The 18504-nt window shown below is 32.5% G+C and overlaps 1 protein-coding gene across 2 annotated transcripts in view; it reads right to left on the bottom strand.

Annotated features, from left to right (window-relative positions):
• Positions 1-18504, bottom strand: part of INTS2 (integrator complex subunit 2) — a 47411-nt gene that overhangs the window by 11570 nt on the left and 17337 nt on the right. For both annotated transcript variants that reach the window (XM_074261981.1, XM_074261982.1), the window contains exons 8-18: positions 17681-17907; positions 16311-16436; positions 14856-14927; positions 14653-14767; positions 14273-14341; positions 13280-13414; positions 11727-11903; positions 9283-9403; positions 5053-5157; positions 3352-3516; positions 1010-1211 (exon numbers count right to left, since the gene is read on the bottom strand). In XM_074261981.1, coding sequence (XP_074118082.1) covers positions 1010-1211; positions 3352-3516; positions 5053-5157; positions 9283-9403; positions 11727-11903; positions 13280-13414; positions 14273-14341; positions 14653-14767; positions 14856-14927; positions 16311-16436; positions 17681-17907 — 1514 coding nt within the window. The remainder of the gene's footprint in view (positions 1-1009; positions 1212-3351; positions 3517-5052; positions 5158-9282; positions 9404-11726; positions 11904-13279; positions 13415-14272; positions 14342-14652; positions 14768-14855; positions 14928-16310; positions 16437-17680; positions 17908-18504) is intronic.

The following is an 18504-nucleotide window of genomic DNA, read 5'->3' as shown; positions in this document are numbered from 1 at the left end:
ATAAGAAAATAAAGCAAACATTCAAAAAATTATTTTAACCTATCTAAAATACCTATCTATTCAATATATTAAACAGTCCTACCTATGTCAGAAAGGATGTGAAAGATTAAAATGAGAAAACAGATGTAAATATACTCTAAATAAGTGGTCCTCAAACTTTTTAAATAGGGAACCAGTTCACTGTCCCTCAGACTGTTGGAGGACTGGACTATAGTAAAAACAAAAGCTCACCCTCTATCTCCGCCCTTCAGCCCATTTGCCGCAACCCGGCGGCCGCATAAACGTCCTCAGCGGGCCTCATCTGACCCACAGCCACAGTTTGAGAACCCCTGCTTCAAATAGTTAGCTACTACATAAATGTAAATTATTATTTTTTCTTCAAAATAAAAGGTAGAGCAAAACAACTGTTTGGATATGTATACATATACTGTATTTAATTTATACTTTAACATATTTAACATGTATTGGTCAACCTGCCATGGGGGGAGGGGAAGAGGGGAAAAATTAGAACAAAAGATTTGGCAATTGTCAATGTTGCAAAATTACCCATGCATATATCTGGTAAATAAAATTATTATAATAAATAAATAAATAAATAAATAAATAAAAGGTAGAAAAGTTAAATCAAAACTTGCATTTTTAAACATCTTAAAATTAATTCACCACAGCAAAGGATATCCACTCTTTGACTAGATACTAGTATGTCAAACAGTAAGTAAACAAGTCAAATCATTGCAATTAGTTGAAAGAAACTAAAAATTCACTTTTTATTCAATAAAAAAGCATGTTAAAAACACTGCTTCACCTGTGATAAAGTTCATATTATTTTTGCCTGTCTTTAAAGTTTATTAATATTATTTAGTGATTTTAACATGAAGGTTACTAACCACTTAGAAGACAAACATCCCATATTACTGATGAAAAGACTTTTCAAAGATTGGCATAAAATATATTGTCCCTGCTGTCAATTTAAGTGGTTTATGCCATGTAAATAATAAAAAGAAGTTACCTTCTAGGCATCACAGTATTAAGAACCATCCACAATTTATTGACTGTTTGAAGAATTCTCCGTGGAACTCCCGAATTCAATAGCTGGTTCATATTTGATGTCAAAACTTCTGCATATGGTATGAGTTCACTAGCAGAGACCAGAGTCAAATGTTCCAGAATCTGCATCACTTGTGTATGACTTACTTGGAGCACTGAAAATGCTAAAAAGAAAACACAGAATTTAGACAAACTCAAACCTTCCAAAGCTGTTAGCAAGAACATTATGCTCTTAGAATATTAGGTCTTGTGCAATTACCCTGATCCAATGTTTTCAATAACTCAAGAAAAAGATGTGGCTAAAAACTGAAATGGAAACACATTATATTCTGTCATAATATTTTACAGTTTTAGTTAACCTTACAAATTAGTAGCTTAAGGAATATCTATATTGTCCAATAAATAAATAGTCAAAGGAGGTATGAGAAGTTTTCAAAGCAACAAATTGTTAATAACAATTTGAAAAACTACAAGTTTTAATAATCAGAGAAATTCAAATTAAGAGCTCCCAAGTAAGCACTTAATAAAATTTTTTTCATTACATCAATTATACAACAAAGACAGTTAAAACAATGATATGATATTGGAGCTATATGAAAACAGGTAAAAATCATATATGCTAGAGCTGTGAAGTGGTTTAATCTTTCTGAAAATTCTGAATACATAATGAATTTCAAAACTGAATAATACCCTTTAATCCAATGATCCCCTCCCCACTATTCCCTAAAGATATCTTTAAAAAGTAAAGATCTATTTGTACAAAAGTATTTATTGGCTTTACTTGCAATAGAACAAATTTAAGCAATGCACATATTCAATGCTAGGGGAATCACTGAATAAATTGTGGCAAGTCAACAAAAAGAATGTTTTTGCATTAAAACAACTAAGAATAAAAAGAAATATCAAAGACTGATATAAAGATTCAAACACAAAATTATACTTTATATGCACAAAAATATGCAATAGTATAAAAATAAGTAATAGGGAGAAAAACTTAACTGATGATTTCATGGGTATATCGCAGATTCAGAAACTGCTCTTACCAATGGAAATCAGTACCTTCCTTGCAACTTATTCTCTCATAGAGCTGCCTGAAGTATTGAGAAGTTAAATGACTTGCCTAGCCATCAAGAATAAAATTAGCACCTTGCTCTAGTTGCCTTTGAGACTAGCTCTCTGTTCTCTATGCCACAAAATTCAAAAAATGTACCAAGAAGAAAAAAGAAATTAAGAGAATACAAAAATAAAGACATTACTATTATTTTGTTAAAGTCAATATAATAACATTAATGAACAACAATATGGGAGGTAAATGTTATCATGATCCTTATTTTAAAAGTAAAAAAATTGAAGAAAATAGATGTTAAATAATTCTCCCAGGTTCCCACAAGTAGGTGAATGAGGCCAAAATTGAATTGGTCTTCTTGATTGCAGGACTAGCACGAACATGTGTAATTAAAAAAAATTAATAAAAGTTTGGAAGCTTTTCTATATGATTTGTCCTAACCGAATATTTATCTTTATTCAAGAATTCCAAGTAATGTTGATTTTTTGTTTGTTTATTTTGGGTTTTTTGCTGAGGCAAGTGGGATTAAGTAACTTGCCCAAGGTCACAGAGCTAGGAAGTGTTAAGTGTCTGAGACCACATTTGAACTGGGATCCTCCAGACTTCAGGGCAGGTGCTCTACCCACTGTGCCACCTAGCTGCTCCGATTCTTTAAAAAAAGAAATATCTTGATATTAGCAAGAATGAAAGTGAAAAAATTAATGTCACTATTTCTAATCTCACTTCTAATATAAGAATTAATTCAAATAGTAAAAACTACCATCTACATTCTGACAGAGGTCTGCATTCAGAGAACTGTCTGGTCCAAAAATTCATTAACTTAATATAAATTAAGCAACTATTATTTGCAATGCATTATGTCAATTCTATTTTGCCAAGCTTGTCCTAAATATTTCTTTTTCAATATTTGGACACATATTAGATGGTTATTTCTACTACCAACACAGTGGTCACAGCCACACATTATGTTCCTAGTCTAGTATTCAGTAACAATCCTCAAGAAATATAATAAGCACTTATATGATAAAGTATCTACAAGGGGAAAAAAAATTTGCAATTCAACAAAGAAAAACAAGTCCTCAGAGCTACAAATTTAGAACTGCTTACTTTAAAAACTGTTAACATTTTTCAAAGAAAAATATTCCATCATATTTAAATATTTAATAACATTAAGTAGCATTAAGAACTAACAGAGACTGCACAAAAAACAAGTTAAAAAAAAAAAAAAACTAACACACCTTCTTGAAGTTGTCTAGGAGAGTGATTTTTGGCAGTGTTGGTCAAAAGCATTCGCCGTAGCAAAGCATCTGTCCCTGTAATTTCTTCTTCACAAATCCAATCATCCACAATACATAAATGTGGATAGTTAGTTGCAAGAAGACGCAATAAAGCAGAGTGTAACCCTTTAAAAATTCCAATAAATAAGTAAGAACACTTATGTTAAATACTCATAAGATCTTTTTCTCCTTCCTCAGTTTCCAATTTTAATAACCAAATATTATCTAATACCCAATCACAATGGATGACTATACACTGGCATCTCCTAAAGATGGATCCAGTGGCCAACTAAGATTCTGAATGAGAATCATAAGCAATTACTTAGAATCATATACTTAGAACATGATTTAGAAATGGAAACAACTTTAGAGACAAACCACCCAATCCCACCCACTTATAGAGACGAGAGATTAACTGACCCACGATCACACAAACAATAAAAAGCAGGGTCAAGATTTGGACTCCAGTCCTCTATCTACTCCAAAGCCAGTGAACTTTCTACTGCATTAAGATGTTCTCCACCCTTGCCTTCCAAAAAGGTAAAGGAAATATGGAATCAAAATCCTGTTATCAAAAAATTAAAACCTCAGATCCATTACCTGCCTTTATCACTGTTGTACTGTTAATAAATATAAACAATAATTTTAACAACCACCCTAATAACAAATGCCATAACTGAAATTAGCTGGAAATTTTAAAAATAATGTTTAATTATACATAGCAAAAACCTTCTTATGAATTTTGTATATATGATATAAAATAAAAGCTAAAATATACCTATGACTTGGGCATATTCCAACATATGCTAGGAAAATTTACAGGGTTGCAAATTTTCCTTAAGTAAAAGAGATTCCAGATATCTCTCAATTTTCATGCATGAAAAATAAAACAATAAATATTAAAAGAATTTTGTCATTACTGTGATTGAAGAAACTTTGGTGTTTTTGTTCAAAAATTATATAGTTAATAGACATTAGTTCAAACATTTCTTGTCTTGACAAGAAAATTATTCCACTCTAAAATTCCATGCTCAGAAATTCATAAAATTTTTTCAATGAAAATTCATCATAGATAAATACACACAAATAAATAATATAATCTAGCACAGCATGAGTTGAAAGATTATTTTAGGCCATTTCAAAGCAAATCAAACTTATAGACTCACAACATATCAGAGACAGAAGTGATCTCACAGAACTAGTCCAATTTCATCACTAACAGCTGCAGAAACTAAACTAGAGCATAGGGTATTTAAATAATTTGCCCAAAGTTATAGTTCACTAGTGGTAAAACAGACTCCTAGACTAGCCTTTTCCACTATCATATAGTACCCCCTCTACATCTCTCTGTCCTTATTTCCTTATCAGTCAATTACAGATGACAATATTTCTTACCTGCTAGGAACAGCTGAAAGAATGAATGTACAACACATAAAAAATAATGCAAAGGAATATTATTATTTCTAAACTACATATGTTCTAACCATCCCCCCCCAAAAAAAATCACTGCTACAAAAAGGGATAATGGATCTTCCTTCATATTTTTCTACAAAACAAAAACGTACAGAGTACGAATAAGACCAGCATCTTCTTTAGAAATAGATTATTCAAAGTCATAAACAAGTAATAGCATTAAAAGACTAATAAAAACAATGAATGTACCTCCCAATTCTTGCTGTAGCCCTTGAGCCTGTCGTATGAGGAATTTGATTGGAATCTGATCCATTAAACAGGGAGAGTATGATTTAGGCTTTCTCGGCATGGTAGCTGGTCAGATAAAGATAAATAAATGTCAATAAACACATTTAAACCAATCTGAAATCTAAAGTTTCAATCCAAATTATGAATGAAAATTCAAGGAGGCCTACCCATTGTTAATTCAATTTGCGTTTAACTTCATAGTTCATAAAAGCTGTAGAATTATCAATATGCTTTAATTCAAAAGTTATTGGTCCCTCCATATAATACCATTTAAAGGAGGAAAAATTAGGATTCAAAGATTAGCATATTTATTTATCAATAAAGATTTCTAACTACTGCCCAATTTCCAAATCTAGCTTTTAAGCTGCATACAATCATGTTCATCCAAATACCCTCCCACCATGGATCCCAGCCCCCAAAATATTTTAAATACTAGGAAAAGTACTTTCTCATTTTTCATCCTAAAACATGGTCAAACAAGAAATATTTATAGCATGCCATCCATATTGACTATGGGGCAAAACTTAAAGGGTACTGTACTCTCACAAAACATGATTAAATCCTATTATATGAAACTTCAGTCTGTTATATGCTAAAAGGTTTAAGATAGAAGGGCTATTTTTTTAAGGGAAAAGAGAGCAAAGATAAAAGGAAAAACTCAAGTTGACTGGGAAGCTTAAAAGACAATAGGATCTATCCATGTCCCCTCTTGTCAACAGAAAGGATCATAGATATTAGACATGAAAATCAAGTGGTCCAACCTTCTTATTTTATAGATCACAGAATAATAGATTTAGAGCTCAAAGGAACCTCAGAAGCAATCCAAACAATCCAATCTTAATTTGAGCACCATCTTCTATAAGAGGCCATTTTTGAAGATCTTCTCTCCAAAAATTATCTTATATTGAGAGAGATAGAGAGAACAAATAGTCTGTGTGTTGAAAGGCTGGGTGGACTATTCCTTAGAAAGCTGGCATTGGAGCTAATAAGGCCTGCCTCTGACACATGTTGGCTGTGTAACCCTGGGCGGGTCACTTAATTTCTTAGTGCTATAGGCAACCAACACTCTTAACTTGCACAGAGACAGCACTAATCTGCTTAGAAGAGAGATTTTCCCAACAGGCACTCTCCACTAATCACAAGTCTAGTCTCTTTCGCTTTCCTATTCTGTCCATCTCTATACATGCATATATCTTCTCTTGTCTCTTCTGTTAGAAAGTAAGCTCTCTACTAGGGAGGAAAAAAAGTAACCTCTGCAGGGTTTGGAACTTTTGTTTCCACTGTCTTTGTATCCCAAATACTTAGCACAATACCTGGCACATGGCAGGCACTTAAAAAACGCTAGCTGACTGATTAACATAATACAGTTTATTTTACAATCAAGAAAACTGAAATTAAGTGACTTGCTCAGAGAGAAGTTGAACAAGAAGATTGCCCAATGTCACAAACATAGCAAGAAGCAGAGCTAGGATTTGAACCTAAATCTTCTTACTCCAGATAGAGGCAACTGTTTTTTTCAGCAAGTTGATGTATGACAGAATGGAACAAAGAGAAAAAGCCTATGGTTCCTGTGATCAAGGTACAAAGAAACCCTTTGTAACTCATTTGAGAGCTACATCTGTTCAAATCTGTTTGATGGTGCCTAGTACAGCCCAGGTATAAAGACATCTATATAGACCAAATAAATTATTTTTGCATGCTCTGAAGTTATCTTTAACAGTATTTTAGTTTGAGGATATTTTAAACAACAGGACATATGAAAGTTTGCAATACAGTGGTTAAATATTTATTCTAAGACAGTAGTGAATGCATACTAATACAAAAATAGTTTTAACTTAAAGAGAAATTACCAAGATACTGAAGTTATAAGAATATGACAAGTAGAACAAGAATTAGCCACAAGAAGCAGGCAACCTTTTCAAATGCTGACTATCCCAGCCCAATTCATGAAAGCAGCCAAACTACATGACTCTGTTCCCAATATATCATGCTCTTTCCCACTTCCATGTCTTTATGTATCTAAAGGTCTCCCCTCTCCTTGTTCACCTTAATTGTGCCCCTCTCAATTTCATGACAGTACAGAAGAACAAATCATCAATAAGATAAAATAATTCCCCACCTTTATGATCACATATGGCTATATAGACTTTAAATTTTCTTTCTGAAGTCACTATCACAAATTCAACCCAGTCACCTTGAATGAAAAAATACTTTCTTTCCTGCAGACATCAAAATTTATAACAGCACAAACTAGAAATATTAGCCAATTACAGGTACAAAAAGCAGCTAAAATATAGCTTTTCCAGTTTAGATCAATTTTACTTAATTCATTTCAACAGGCATTTATTTATTAAATATTGTGTATCCTATTATGTATCCAGGACTAAGGATACAAAGAAAAAAAATGAAACAATTTCTGCCTTGAAAAAGTTTACATTCAATGTAAATAGGGGAATGGAGAGAACAAGCACACAGATAATATAAAAATAATTTGGAGGGAAGGTAGTAGAAAGCACTAAAAATTAATGTGATCAAGAAAGAACTTAAGAGATTTTTCAGGTATTTCGATCTAAACAAGTCTCACTTTCCAAAAAAAAGTCTATACTCTTGAGTTCTATCTAGCTTTTATTTCCCCCACCCTTAAGTTAATGTGGAATTTCCCTTTAAATCAGGCTACAGAACATTCCCAGTTCATATATAAGTCCTTCCATTAACTCAAACTTTTCATTAACTTGATCCTCTACTTAGTAAGCTTTTGCTTCCCACCTAAAACTAGCTTTTGCTTAAGTGCTAAGTATTAGCTGTAAATCTAGAATTCTTCTTTCTTTCATACCAGACACTTAATGGTTACCCTAATATTGACACTAAATAAACATAGTCATGAACAAAAACAGAAGGTTCAAATTATTGTTTAGGACATGAGATTCATAGTACCCATTCACTTCTCAGTGACAACACAAAAAGTACCTCAGAAAGCGTATGTGAAGGCACAAATAGTAAAATCTTCTTAAAGCTTTTACTATTTGGATATACAGATAGGGCTGATAGTAAAATCCTGCCCAATTGTCCCAAATGGAAAATCTCTAAAGCATAGTATAAAAAAAATTTTTTTTCAAAGAGCTACTATAAAATAACAAACAGTATTCTTTACCAGAACTCAATGCCTAATCAAAGATTCAAGAGGGACACAAGTAATAAGACCAATTAGTTCAATTTTCCCTATAATAAATAGATAGGTATTGGAAAATCATCCAGAATCCAGTTTCTTAAAATGTGGATTATGACCCCAAATGAGTTCTCATAACAATGTGGAGGCTGTGAAATTATGATTTATTATCAGTAAATGTTTGATTTGTATACTTACTTTAAATACCTATATACCCAGGGTCATATAAAATTTTCGAAGGCAAAAAGGGGTCACAAGTGAAAAAAGTTTAAAAAGCCCTAGAGAATCCTCAAAGTAAAGGAAAGAAGCCAAAGAAAAAATCCTATCACATTTATTACAAATTTCTCAAAAACATTAAGGACAGCTGATGGGCCTATCACTAAGTGATTTAAATCAACAAGATGAAAAAAGGTCCCTATCCTTCCGATAATGCCAAAGAACTGTCCCAGGGTAAAAATCCATTACAACCATAATGATGGCTTTCTAGCTTAAAACAAACAAAAATCTTTCCAAATTAAATATATAAGACCAGATTTAAAACAGATGTGAAATTTCCTCCTTGGTTACAGAAAAAGATATTCTACTTGTTGTGACATAACATGTTACATTATTTTTTAAAAGCCCAATTCAATGACTATAATGGCAATATTTTAGACTAATAGTTTAAAAAATATATAGATATATATATACATAAAATGTTGTTATATACACATATATGTGCATATGTAATACCTAAGACATGTATTTAAGTCTATATCATACAATTGGCTTGTTTTTACTTCTGGGTTCTGATTGTATGATGATAGCATTCTGGAAATGATTGAGTTGACTGTGTTTAAAACTTTTTAAATAGTATAGTTTGTTTTTAGAAAATATGTACAATTGTTGGCATGTCACTGCAAGAGCTATCACAAAATTTTTAAATCATTTAACTTAAATACATGTCATTGATCTAAGAAAGTACACTTAAAGAAATAAAACATCTTTTGAGCCCTTGCAGGGCTTCCAGGCACACAATCACCTACCAAGAGTCTTAGTGTTGGTAAGAAGGGCTTCTTCATAAGACAATATGTAGTACAACACCAGGAGCTGAGCCGTGATACTGTGAGATTGTGCACTATGCTGTGTAATTCTATTGCTGTCAGCCTGCAGACAAAAATCAGACCTTCTTCATTAAAAATACTATGACAAGACTTCTTGATAAAATTTCACTTCATAAGACAAATATTTGATTTTACAAGACAAATCTGACCTTTGACAAAATATTCATTTGACTCTTTTACTGCTAGAATTAAAATACAGGTCACTACAGGCCAAAATAAAGGAGGAACCTGGACAGCTTGACTGCTGCAACTCAAAAATCTAATTTACCTTTTTTTCAGTAATAGAAAAGTTGAGACACAGCAAATTCAATTACTCTTTCATATGCTGAGAAAATTGGAGTCATAGACTACTTTTTGCAAAAGCAAACCTTCACAAAGATTAAAGAAATGTTTTTGAATGGCCCTAATAGGAATCTTATTTAATAACCACCCCCCCCAACACATTTGTACTTAGAAATTATCACAAGAGTACAAATTACATTATAGTAAATTACCACAATAATCTAGTTCATGATAAACCCAAAGATACAAGCTTTTGGAACAAAAGCTCATTTGACAAAAACTGCTAGGAAAACTGGAAAAAAGTACAGCGGAAACTAGGTATAGATCAACATCTCATACTGTATACCAAAATGAAGTCAAAATGTGAAAATTATTTACATATAAATGCTAATTCCATAAGCAAATTAAGAAAGCAAAAAACGGTTTGTGTGTCAGGTATATGGATAAGGGAAGAATTGAGGACCAAAGAAGATGTAAAGAGCATCACAAAATATAAAACAGATAATTTTGATTATATAAAATATTTTTTTGCACAAACAAAACCAATGTCACCAAAATTATAATTAAAGAAGAAAACTGGGGGGAAATTTTTGGTAACAAGTATTTCAAATAAATATTTAATTTCTTAAATATATAGAGAACTGAATCAAATTTAGAAAAATACATCTCATTCTCCAACTGTTAAATGGGTAGAGAATATGAAAAGGCAGTTTTCAGACAAAGAAATCAAAGCTATCTATAGTCAGATGAAAAATCCTTTAAATTACTATTAATCAGAGAAATACAGAATAAAACAACTGAGGTACCACTTCATACCTATCAGAGAACTAATACAACAACAAAATAAGGAAAATGTTGAATGTTGGGAGCTGTGGAACACTAATGTACTGATTGGTGGAGTCATGAACTGGTCCAACCATTCCAGAGGATAAATTTGGAACTATGCCCAAAAGACTATAAAACTACATTCTTTTTTGATCCAGCAATAACCACTGCTAAGTCCATATTCCAAAAACACCCCAAAAAAGAGGAAAGGACCCATTTGTATAAAAATGTTGATAGCAGCTCTTTTTTTTGGTTGTTAAGATATCCATCTACTGAAGAATGGCTAAACAAGCTATGGTATACTATTATAATGGAAGATTATAGAGCTATAAGAATGAAAACAGTATGATTTCAGAAAAACCTGGAAAGACTTACATAAACTCAAGCGAAGTGAATAAAATCAGGAGAATACTGTACACAATAATAGCAATATTATTTGATGAAGAACTATGAATAATTTAGCTATTTTCATCAATACAATGATCCAAGACAATCCCAAAAGACTAAGAAGCATACTATCCACTTCCAGATAAAGAATTGACTAAATAAAGACTGAAGTGTACTATTTTTCACTTTTCTTTTATTCATGTCTTCTTGTACAAAAAGACTAGCAAGAAAATGTTTTACAAATTGCACAGACATAATCTATTTCTGATTACTTACCATCTTAAGGAGGGGGGAGAGAAGGAAGGGAGGAAGGAATACAAATTGGAAACTCAAAACTTTAAATACAAATATTTTTGAAAAAATTTTTCAATTACCACAAGGAAAACAATTCTAAGACAATTATGTATTAAACAGTGCTAGGGAACAATGCTGTATTATTTTTAGCCAAAAAGAAAAATCACCTTTTTCCAGTCCTCCATAAGTGAATCCAGGTGCATTATAGATATACAAAGACTTGGCCAGAGCACCTGAATAGGCTACAACTTTTCAAAAAGCTTTCCCTAACCCTAAGTTCAAAAGGAAATCCTTAGACCTGAGCAAAAGTCATCATGTTTATAAGTGGGTTTCAAGAGAAAATAACATTTACTCATAAAATTTCCATCTGCCAAACTTACTTTTGAATTACTGTTCATTTTAGCTTTAGAAACAGCTGAAAAAATGAACCCTCATTCCAAATTCTGGACTATATAGAAGCCATCTAAGATCATTTACCATTAATCCAAAAGAAAAAAAAAAAAAAAAAAAAAAACAAATGGAGTTAACCAAAAGAGAAAAAATTGAAAGTATTAAAAAAAAAAAAAAAAAAGTCTTACCCCAATGAGTCCTGTAAAAACACTGAGTATTTCCTGTTCTGTGATTGGTTGGTTTGTGGCTTCTGGATTTGATTTAGAAGCAGGAGTAAGTACAGAATTTATGTATACATCAATAAGAGGAAGTAACTGAGGGTGGAGTGGAATAGAGGTTTCACACAGCTGTCTATAAATCCAGTCCTGAAGAAGGAAGTCAGAGAATCCAAGTGAAAATTTTAATACTGCATATATATTTGTACATGACTTATGAACTCATGATAAATTTAAATTTAATTTGTTGCCATTTCAAAACATAACTAGCTCTAATATAAATCACAAAACTTGGCTTTAAACTATTTCTACAATTGACTCTCAATGATGGAGAAAAAGTACTAAAAAGAAAAACTTGGAATTTCATTTGTTTTAAAGTTAGGATTTTATCAAGTGCCAAATAGCACAATATATAGTAGCAAGGTTCTTGACATTAACTGCATGGACTGACTTTAAGACAACTGCGTTGAAGGCACTTCCAAAAATATTGTTTATTTAGTCTCAAATATGCATTGAGTAAACACTTAATAAATTCTTATTGATCTGTTTTAAGATACCCTCCCAAAAAAAAAAAAAGACATCTTTCTAAATTGAGGTGAAACATGGGACCACATTACTATGTATCCCTTCAAACCAAAATGCAACTTAATTTTAAAATCATATCTGAAATATGAATTGAAAAGCAGCAGGTTCAATAGAAGATACTATTGGGTGTTTCACAAGAGTTTAATCCCTAGGTAGAAGGAAATCTAAAAAGGTGGCATGACAGTGAAGGAATACAGGACTGGAAAGCTTTGATTCTAGTTCTGGCCCTGACTCTCAGAGCTGGGACAATGTTGAGGCAATCACTTCATCTCCCTGAGTTTCAGTGTCCTTGGCTGCATAACTATGAGGCTAGACATCATGAACTCTAAAGTCTCATCCAGTTTTATACACTATCAAGTCTATCATATTTACACAAAAACAAAAAACTGGGAATAACACTGTCACATGTACATGCACATGATGGCTACTGACAAAAAGAATGCCCACTGCTACTAGAAGTGGGGATCTAGGATATGAAAAAATATTTTTAATTTAATTTAATTAAAAATATTAGTTTCAGTGTTGTCTCTAGAAAAATCTTCCAGAATTGGGTTTTTGATCATCTTTTCCCTGTTTTAAAATACTATTTCAGAAGGGTTTCAGACAAAAATGGCCAACTGTGAAAAAAATCAGTTCTCTCAAAAAGCAAAAGTTTTTTATGGATAAACATCTTAGATAAGATAAATAACTTGGATCACTAATTCAGGATACACAGTTAGCACTATTATAAAATTTATACAATAATTTCACATTTAAAAATGTGAAATATGCATGGCTTATTTATATTCATATAAATAATTAAGCACTTAGTTCAATATTTTACATTCAAACAACCAAAAAGAAACAAACACCAAAAAGCATCTATACTGCAAAACTGCAGAAAAATATAATGGAAAATGTTTAACACAATGTGATGCTTTGAAATGCAAATGGTAATATACTTTTATTGACACTTTGTGCTTGGTAAAGGATCTACTTCTGAGAAGCTGATAAATACAGTGGATAGGCAAAAACCCAGCAATATTGGCACTGAGGCTGCTAGTTACAGGAACCCGAACAGCATGAGCCGTGACAACCTAAGGGTAAAAAAAAAAAAAAACCAACACAAACTTTTAGTATAAGCTACATTAAAACATGTGCATTCATGAATAGCATGTTGTTCTGATTAGTCACATGTACCTATTTCCAGCATTTAAAGATACTTAAAGGAAGGAACTTTTTTTTTTTTTTTTTTTTTTTTCTGAGGCACTTGGGGTTAAGTGGCTTGCCCAGGATCATACAGCTAGGAAGTGTTAAGTGTCTGAGACCAGATTTGAACTCAGGTCCTCCTGACTTGAGGGCTGGTGCTCTATTCACTAATCACTTAGCTGCCCCATGAATTAAACTTTTTAAACAATCCAGTGAAGCCTATTATCATTAGGCTTCAAATTTAAATTAGGTAAAATTTAGGATTGATTCAATAAGATTTAAAGTGATAAAGATACCTCCATGAGTTGCATGAAGCTAAGGATCAAACAAGAACCTGTCACATAAAACCTAGTGGTTCTAAACAATGTCTAACCTTACAAATTCAAAAATCATTTAAATTAGAAAATGTAGAGCTCTGAACAAGCCTCAAAACAGCAAATGAGTTATTACAATCCTTTTGAATTCCTCTTATTAGCAGGGCAATTATTAACAAGGACTAACTATTCATATACTTCTAAATAAACATGATATAAAGATACAATTTAAAACATGTACTAAATCATACATTGTTCTAAAGTATTAATCTCTATAAAAAGTTTCAACAAGGAAATAAACCACTGAGAGACTTTCAAGAAGAATATAAATCTTAATGTGAAATATTTTGGCTATTAAAGTGAAATATTCAACAAGTTTATATTACAGGATGCTTTATGGGTAAGTAAGTATCTAAGGTTAAAGAAATATACCTGTTCAGTAAAAATTTCCTGAGTGAAGATAGTCTTCATTCTACTTAAAGAGCTTGGTTTAATCACAATCTGAAATAATGACATAAATAGGTAATGAATAAGTGAATAAATACTATACTATGAAAGTAGATAACATACAAAGCAAGAAAAAGTTCACATAATCTAAGTTAGCTCTAAGTAATAGTATTTATTTCAAGAAGCCTGCCTCACAGGTTTTTGAAACACGTAGTAGAAATAGCCTTTTCAAAATTTTCTGATATTAAAAATACTCAATTAAAATAAGGTTAACAATGGAACCAAATAGATTTATATTAATGTTCTAGAAAAGCAATTTGAATAGAAAGAAGTGCACTATATGCTTTAGGAAGGAGGCAAATTACCTTCATCCCCAATGTTGAACAGACCAAATCTATGATAGCACTCAGTTGGTTGCTGTGGAAATACATAGCCACCAATAACAGCATCTCCCCAAAGGAAGCAGACACTCCAGAAGTACTGTTACAACAGAAAGGAAATAATAAATGTTAAGAGAGGACAATAAAAGTTCTGTCACATAAAGAAAAATAATATTAAGCAGTCTTACCTTTCAAAATAAGCTTCTTCTTTTATCATCCAGCTTAGCCACATCACCATTAGCTGCTCCTGTTCAGGTGTACTGAATAAAAATGTCAGACCATTAACTGTTTAATTCAGATAAAGAATAACTACTCTAAAGAAAGCATTATGGAAATGTACATGCTGGAATAAAAGTAATTACTTTCATTTAAAGCTTTAACAAGAAAATGAAGTATTAAAGTCAATTTTTTTAACAGAATTAGCAAATGACACAGTAGGCCAAGAAAAGAGGCCAGCCCTGGCCTTATTGCTGCCTTTCTATAGGAACTGATCAAATCATGACTCTTCAAGTTTGGTCTATTTATCAGTAGAGCAGATACTTGAACTGATCACACAGCACTGTTGGAATTGAAATAGTGGGAAGGCCACATTAATGTCTCCCAACTGACACTAAAAGACTCTTTTACCAAGTTAATAGGCAAATCAGTACAATGGCAAAATTCATTTTATCAGTATGGAAACACCTAAGCAAAAGCCATTTCAACTACTTGTTTTAAACTTGTTTGTACAATTTTAAAAATAATTTGAAGGGGCAGCTAAGAAGAGCAGTGGACAAAGAACCAGCCCTGAAGTCAGGAGTACCTGAGTTCAAATGTGACCTCAGACACTGAACACTTCCTGGTTGTGTGACCTTGGGCAAGTCACCTCATACCTCAGGGAAAAAAAAAAAAAAAAAAATTTGAGCAGCACAGGGTCACAAATGTAGAACTGAGGAATCTGAGAGATTATCTAAATCAACTTCCATATTTTACAAGTAAGAAAATCATGATCAGACTCCACACAGAAGGGATGACCAAATGTATGTCTTTAAAAAAGGGGATGTCTAGTCTCTGAACTCAATTTACATATTATGTATTAAATCTATATTTTATATCCATCGCTGTAGGCTTTACAAATCTACATATCAAATTCAGACTACTAGAGTTAGCCAAATGAGTCCAGGCTCCAGCAGCAAAAGAAAATAAGGTCAGATAAGGTAGAACAAGCAGAGCAAGAGATACAGACCAAAGAATGGTATTTTATTATTAATACTGTTCTGGATATTTTAAATAGTCAGAATTTCATTATATTAATGATCTGGGACTAAAAGCCTAAAGAACAAAGAGAAAGCCTGATCTGCAAAGATAGTTTCCAATCATCCTTCCATCTTATAGCTTTGATAATAATGTAAGCAAAACCAGCTGAAAAATATACTTCTACCTTACTTCACTGATTGGGAAAGAGAAATGGAGGCAAGCAAAAAATAGGTCTATCAATAGATCCTGAGTGACAGCATTTTAAAAAAGCTTACACATAACACTTCTGATCCAAACCTGAATCTGCTAGAAATCTCTAATCTCTTGCTAGTTGTGCATTTTAACTACTGAAAGAAAACACCTTCAAAGAGATTAATAAAGACAGAGCAACATTTCCATAAAGATACCTGACAAGCGTGGAAAAGGCCAGTAGCATACAAAAGGAAAGAGAAACAAAGCGAACCCCAGCTGGTGTTGCAGGAGGACGACTTGTCATAAGTTGCAATAGCTGCTCCGCTTCTTCGTCAGTTGGCCTAAAAGAAATCAATTTTTTGATGTCAAAGATGTTTCACATAAGAAGACCTTTATTTTAATTTTTAAAATAAATCTTTCCACAATCTTTAATATCTAGGATTGCCAAATGTAAAATTCTGAGAGATTTTTAATACAATATATGTTCTTTCTGAGACAGACCAAGGAAACAACTAATAAAAAGATTTAGGAAAGGGTGATGGTTCAAAGAACAATTCTTGTGTTTGTGTACCTTACCACATAAACAAGAATTTACAACCAGCTGGCTCATAAATCCAGAGCTGTAAGGCACCTGAGAGGTAATCTAGTTTGCTAGTCCTTCTCAGGATGAGAAAATCTAAAAAAGAAAGCTATTCAGACGTAAGAGGAAAGAGAGATTTATTTATGTTGAACATAGCTTCTCATTCACCATAATTCTGCCAAAATGACTAACAATGTTAAAATATATGGAGTCCAACAAAGCAATTAAAAGAAGAAAAACTGCTCTGGTTCTACCCATATCTACACTATGGCTTTTACAGAAAAACAAAAATAAGTAAGTTCCTAACACTTTCACTTAGAAAGGAGGGATTTGTTCCCAATGTACACAAACCTAGCTTTAAGTCTGAGAATTAATACAGAGGGTCCCAAAAGTTTTGTTTCAGTTTGAAGCTTTAATATCATCAAACTCTAAAGCAATAAATAGCATTTTAGAGTTTATCAAGCATTTCCACATACATTCCTTTTTCTGGTTTACAGAATATTATCATGAACTCAACATTTCAATCCAGCTTTTTTAATAGGATGCTTCATTTTATATACATTTGCCTTAGCACCAGCTATTTCCCAGTGCCTGAGATCTCTTTCTCTACATCTTTACCTGCTAGAATCTCTAGATTCTAGAGGCATCTCTTTCCAAGGCTCAGATCCAAGGCCTATCTCTTATACTACGCCTTCTCTGATCCCCCACATTGTTAGTCTGTTCTCTGAACCAAAAATTATTTTGTACTTATTTTGTACTCACTTATATGCTACCCATGACGGATCTTTCTACACACAGAATATAAGTTTCCTGAGAGACTGCTGTGCCTGGCACAAAGTAGGTGCTTAATATAGACTGATTATAATGAACCAAAATGATCTAAGCTCATATAGTCTAGTTTGAAACTTGTGAATTCGCTGTTTAAGAGAGCTTTCATTCACTTACTTAGAATCAAAAATAAGAACAAAAAATGTTTATAGAATGAAATATCAAAATAATAAATACTTGAGTCCAGCAATTCCCATCAAAGCGCAATAAAGACGTAACAGTGCACTGGCTTTCACAACATGCTCTTCTTTCAGCCCTGAATACACAGACACATTAGGCTCCATCTCTACATCAGCTTCTTCCACGATGCGTGTACTTCTTACTGTGGGAAGGATGCCCATCAACTCCAAGAGAAGCTGCCTTCTCATTTGCCAAAGCACAGAACTGCTGGTCTCTCTTTTTTTCTGCAAGAAAAAATGGATCACATTAATTACTTATTGTATCAAAAGGAAATTTAAATAAAGCACTTAACACCTGAAATTGACTCCTATCATTCCCTGGAAGAATAGACTGGTCATTTTTTTGTGATGCAAATAACAGAAAGTAAAATCAGTACACCCAATAAAGGAACATAAGGGAATCTGCAAGGAAAAAAATTGGAAATTGGATTTAAACCAAATTCCACAATAAGCTCCACATAGATATATAGAGCCTAGGGACAGCTACATTGAGTGGATAGAGCACCAGCTCTGAAGTCAGGAGGATCTAAATTAAAAAATCAGCCCTTAACATGAGCTGTGTGACCCTGGGCAAGTCACTGAATCACAACTGCCTTGGGGGGGAAAAAAGATTTAAAGAGCCTAAACCAAATATATAACAAGGACCCTTCTCCAATAAATAAGGGATACGAAAAAGCAGTTCTCTAAAGAAGAAAAGTTAAGTTACCAATAACCATATTTTAAAATGTTCCCTATCACTAATTAGAGAAATGCAATTAACAACTTTGAAATTTCATCTCATACTCATCAGATTCTGGAAAGCAAAGTCACTAAACCATACAT

The sequence above is a fragment of the Sminthopsis crassicaudata genome, chromosome 4, assembly GCF_048593235.1.
Source record: "Sminthopsis crassicaudata isolate SCR6 chromosome 4, ASM4859323v1, whole genome shotgun sequence".
NCBI lineage: Eukaryota > Metazoa > Chordata > Mammalia > Dasyuromorphia > Dasyuridae > Sminthopsis > Sminthopsis crassicaudata.
This window is presented reverse-complemented; position numbering and strand designations above follow the sequence as displayed.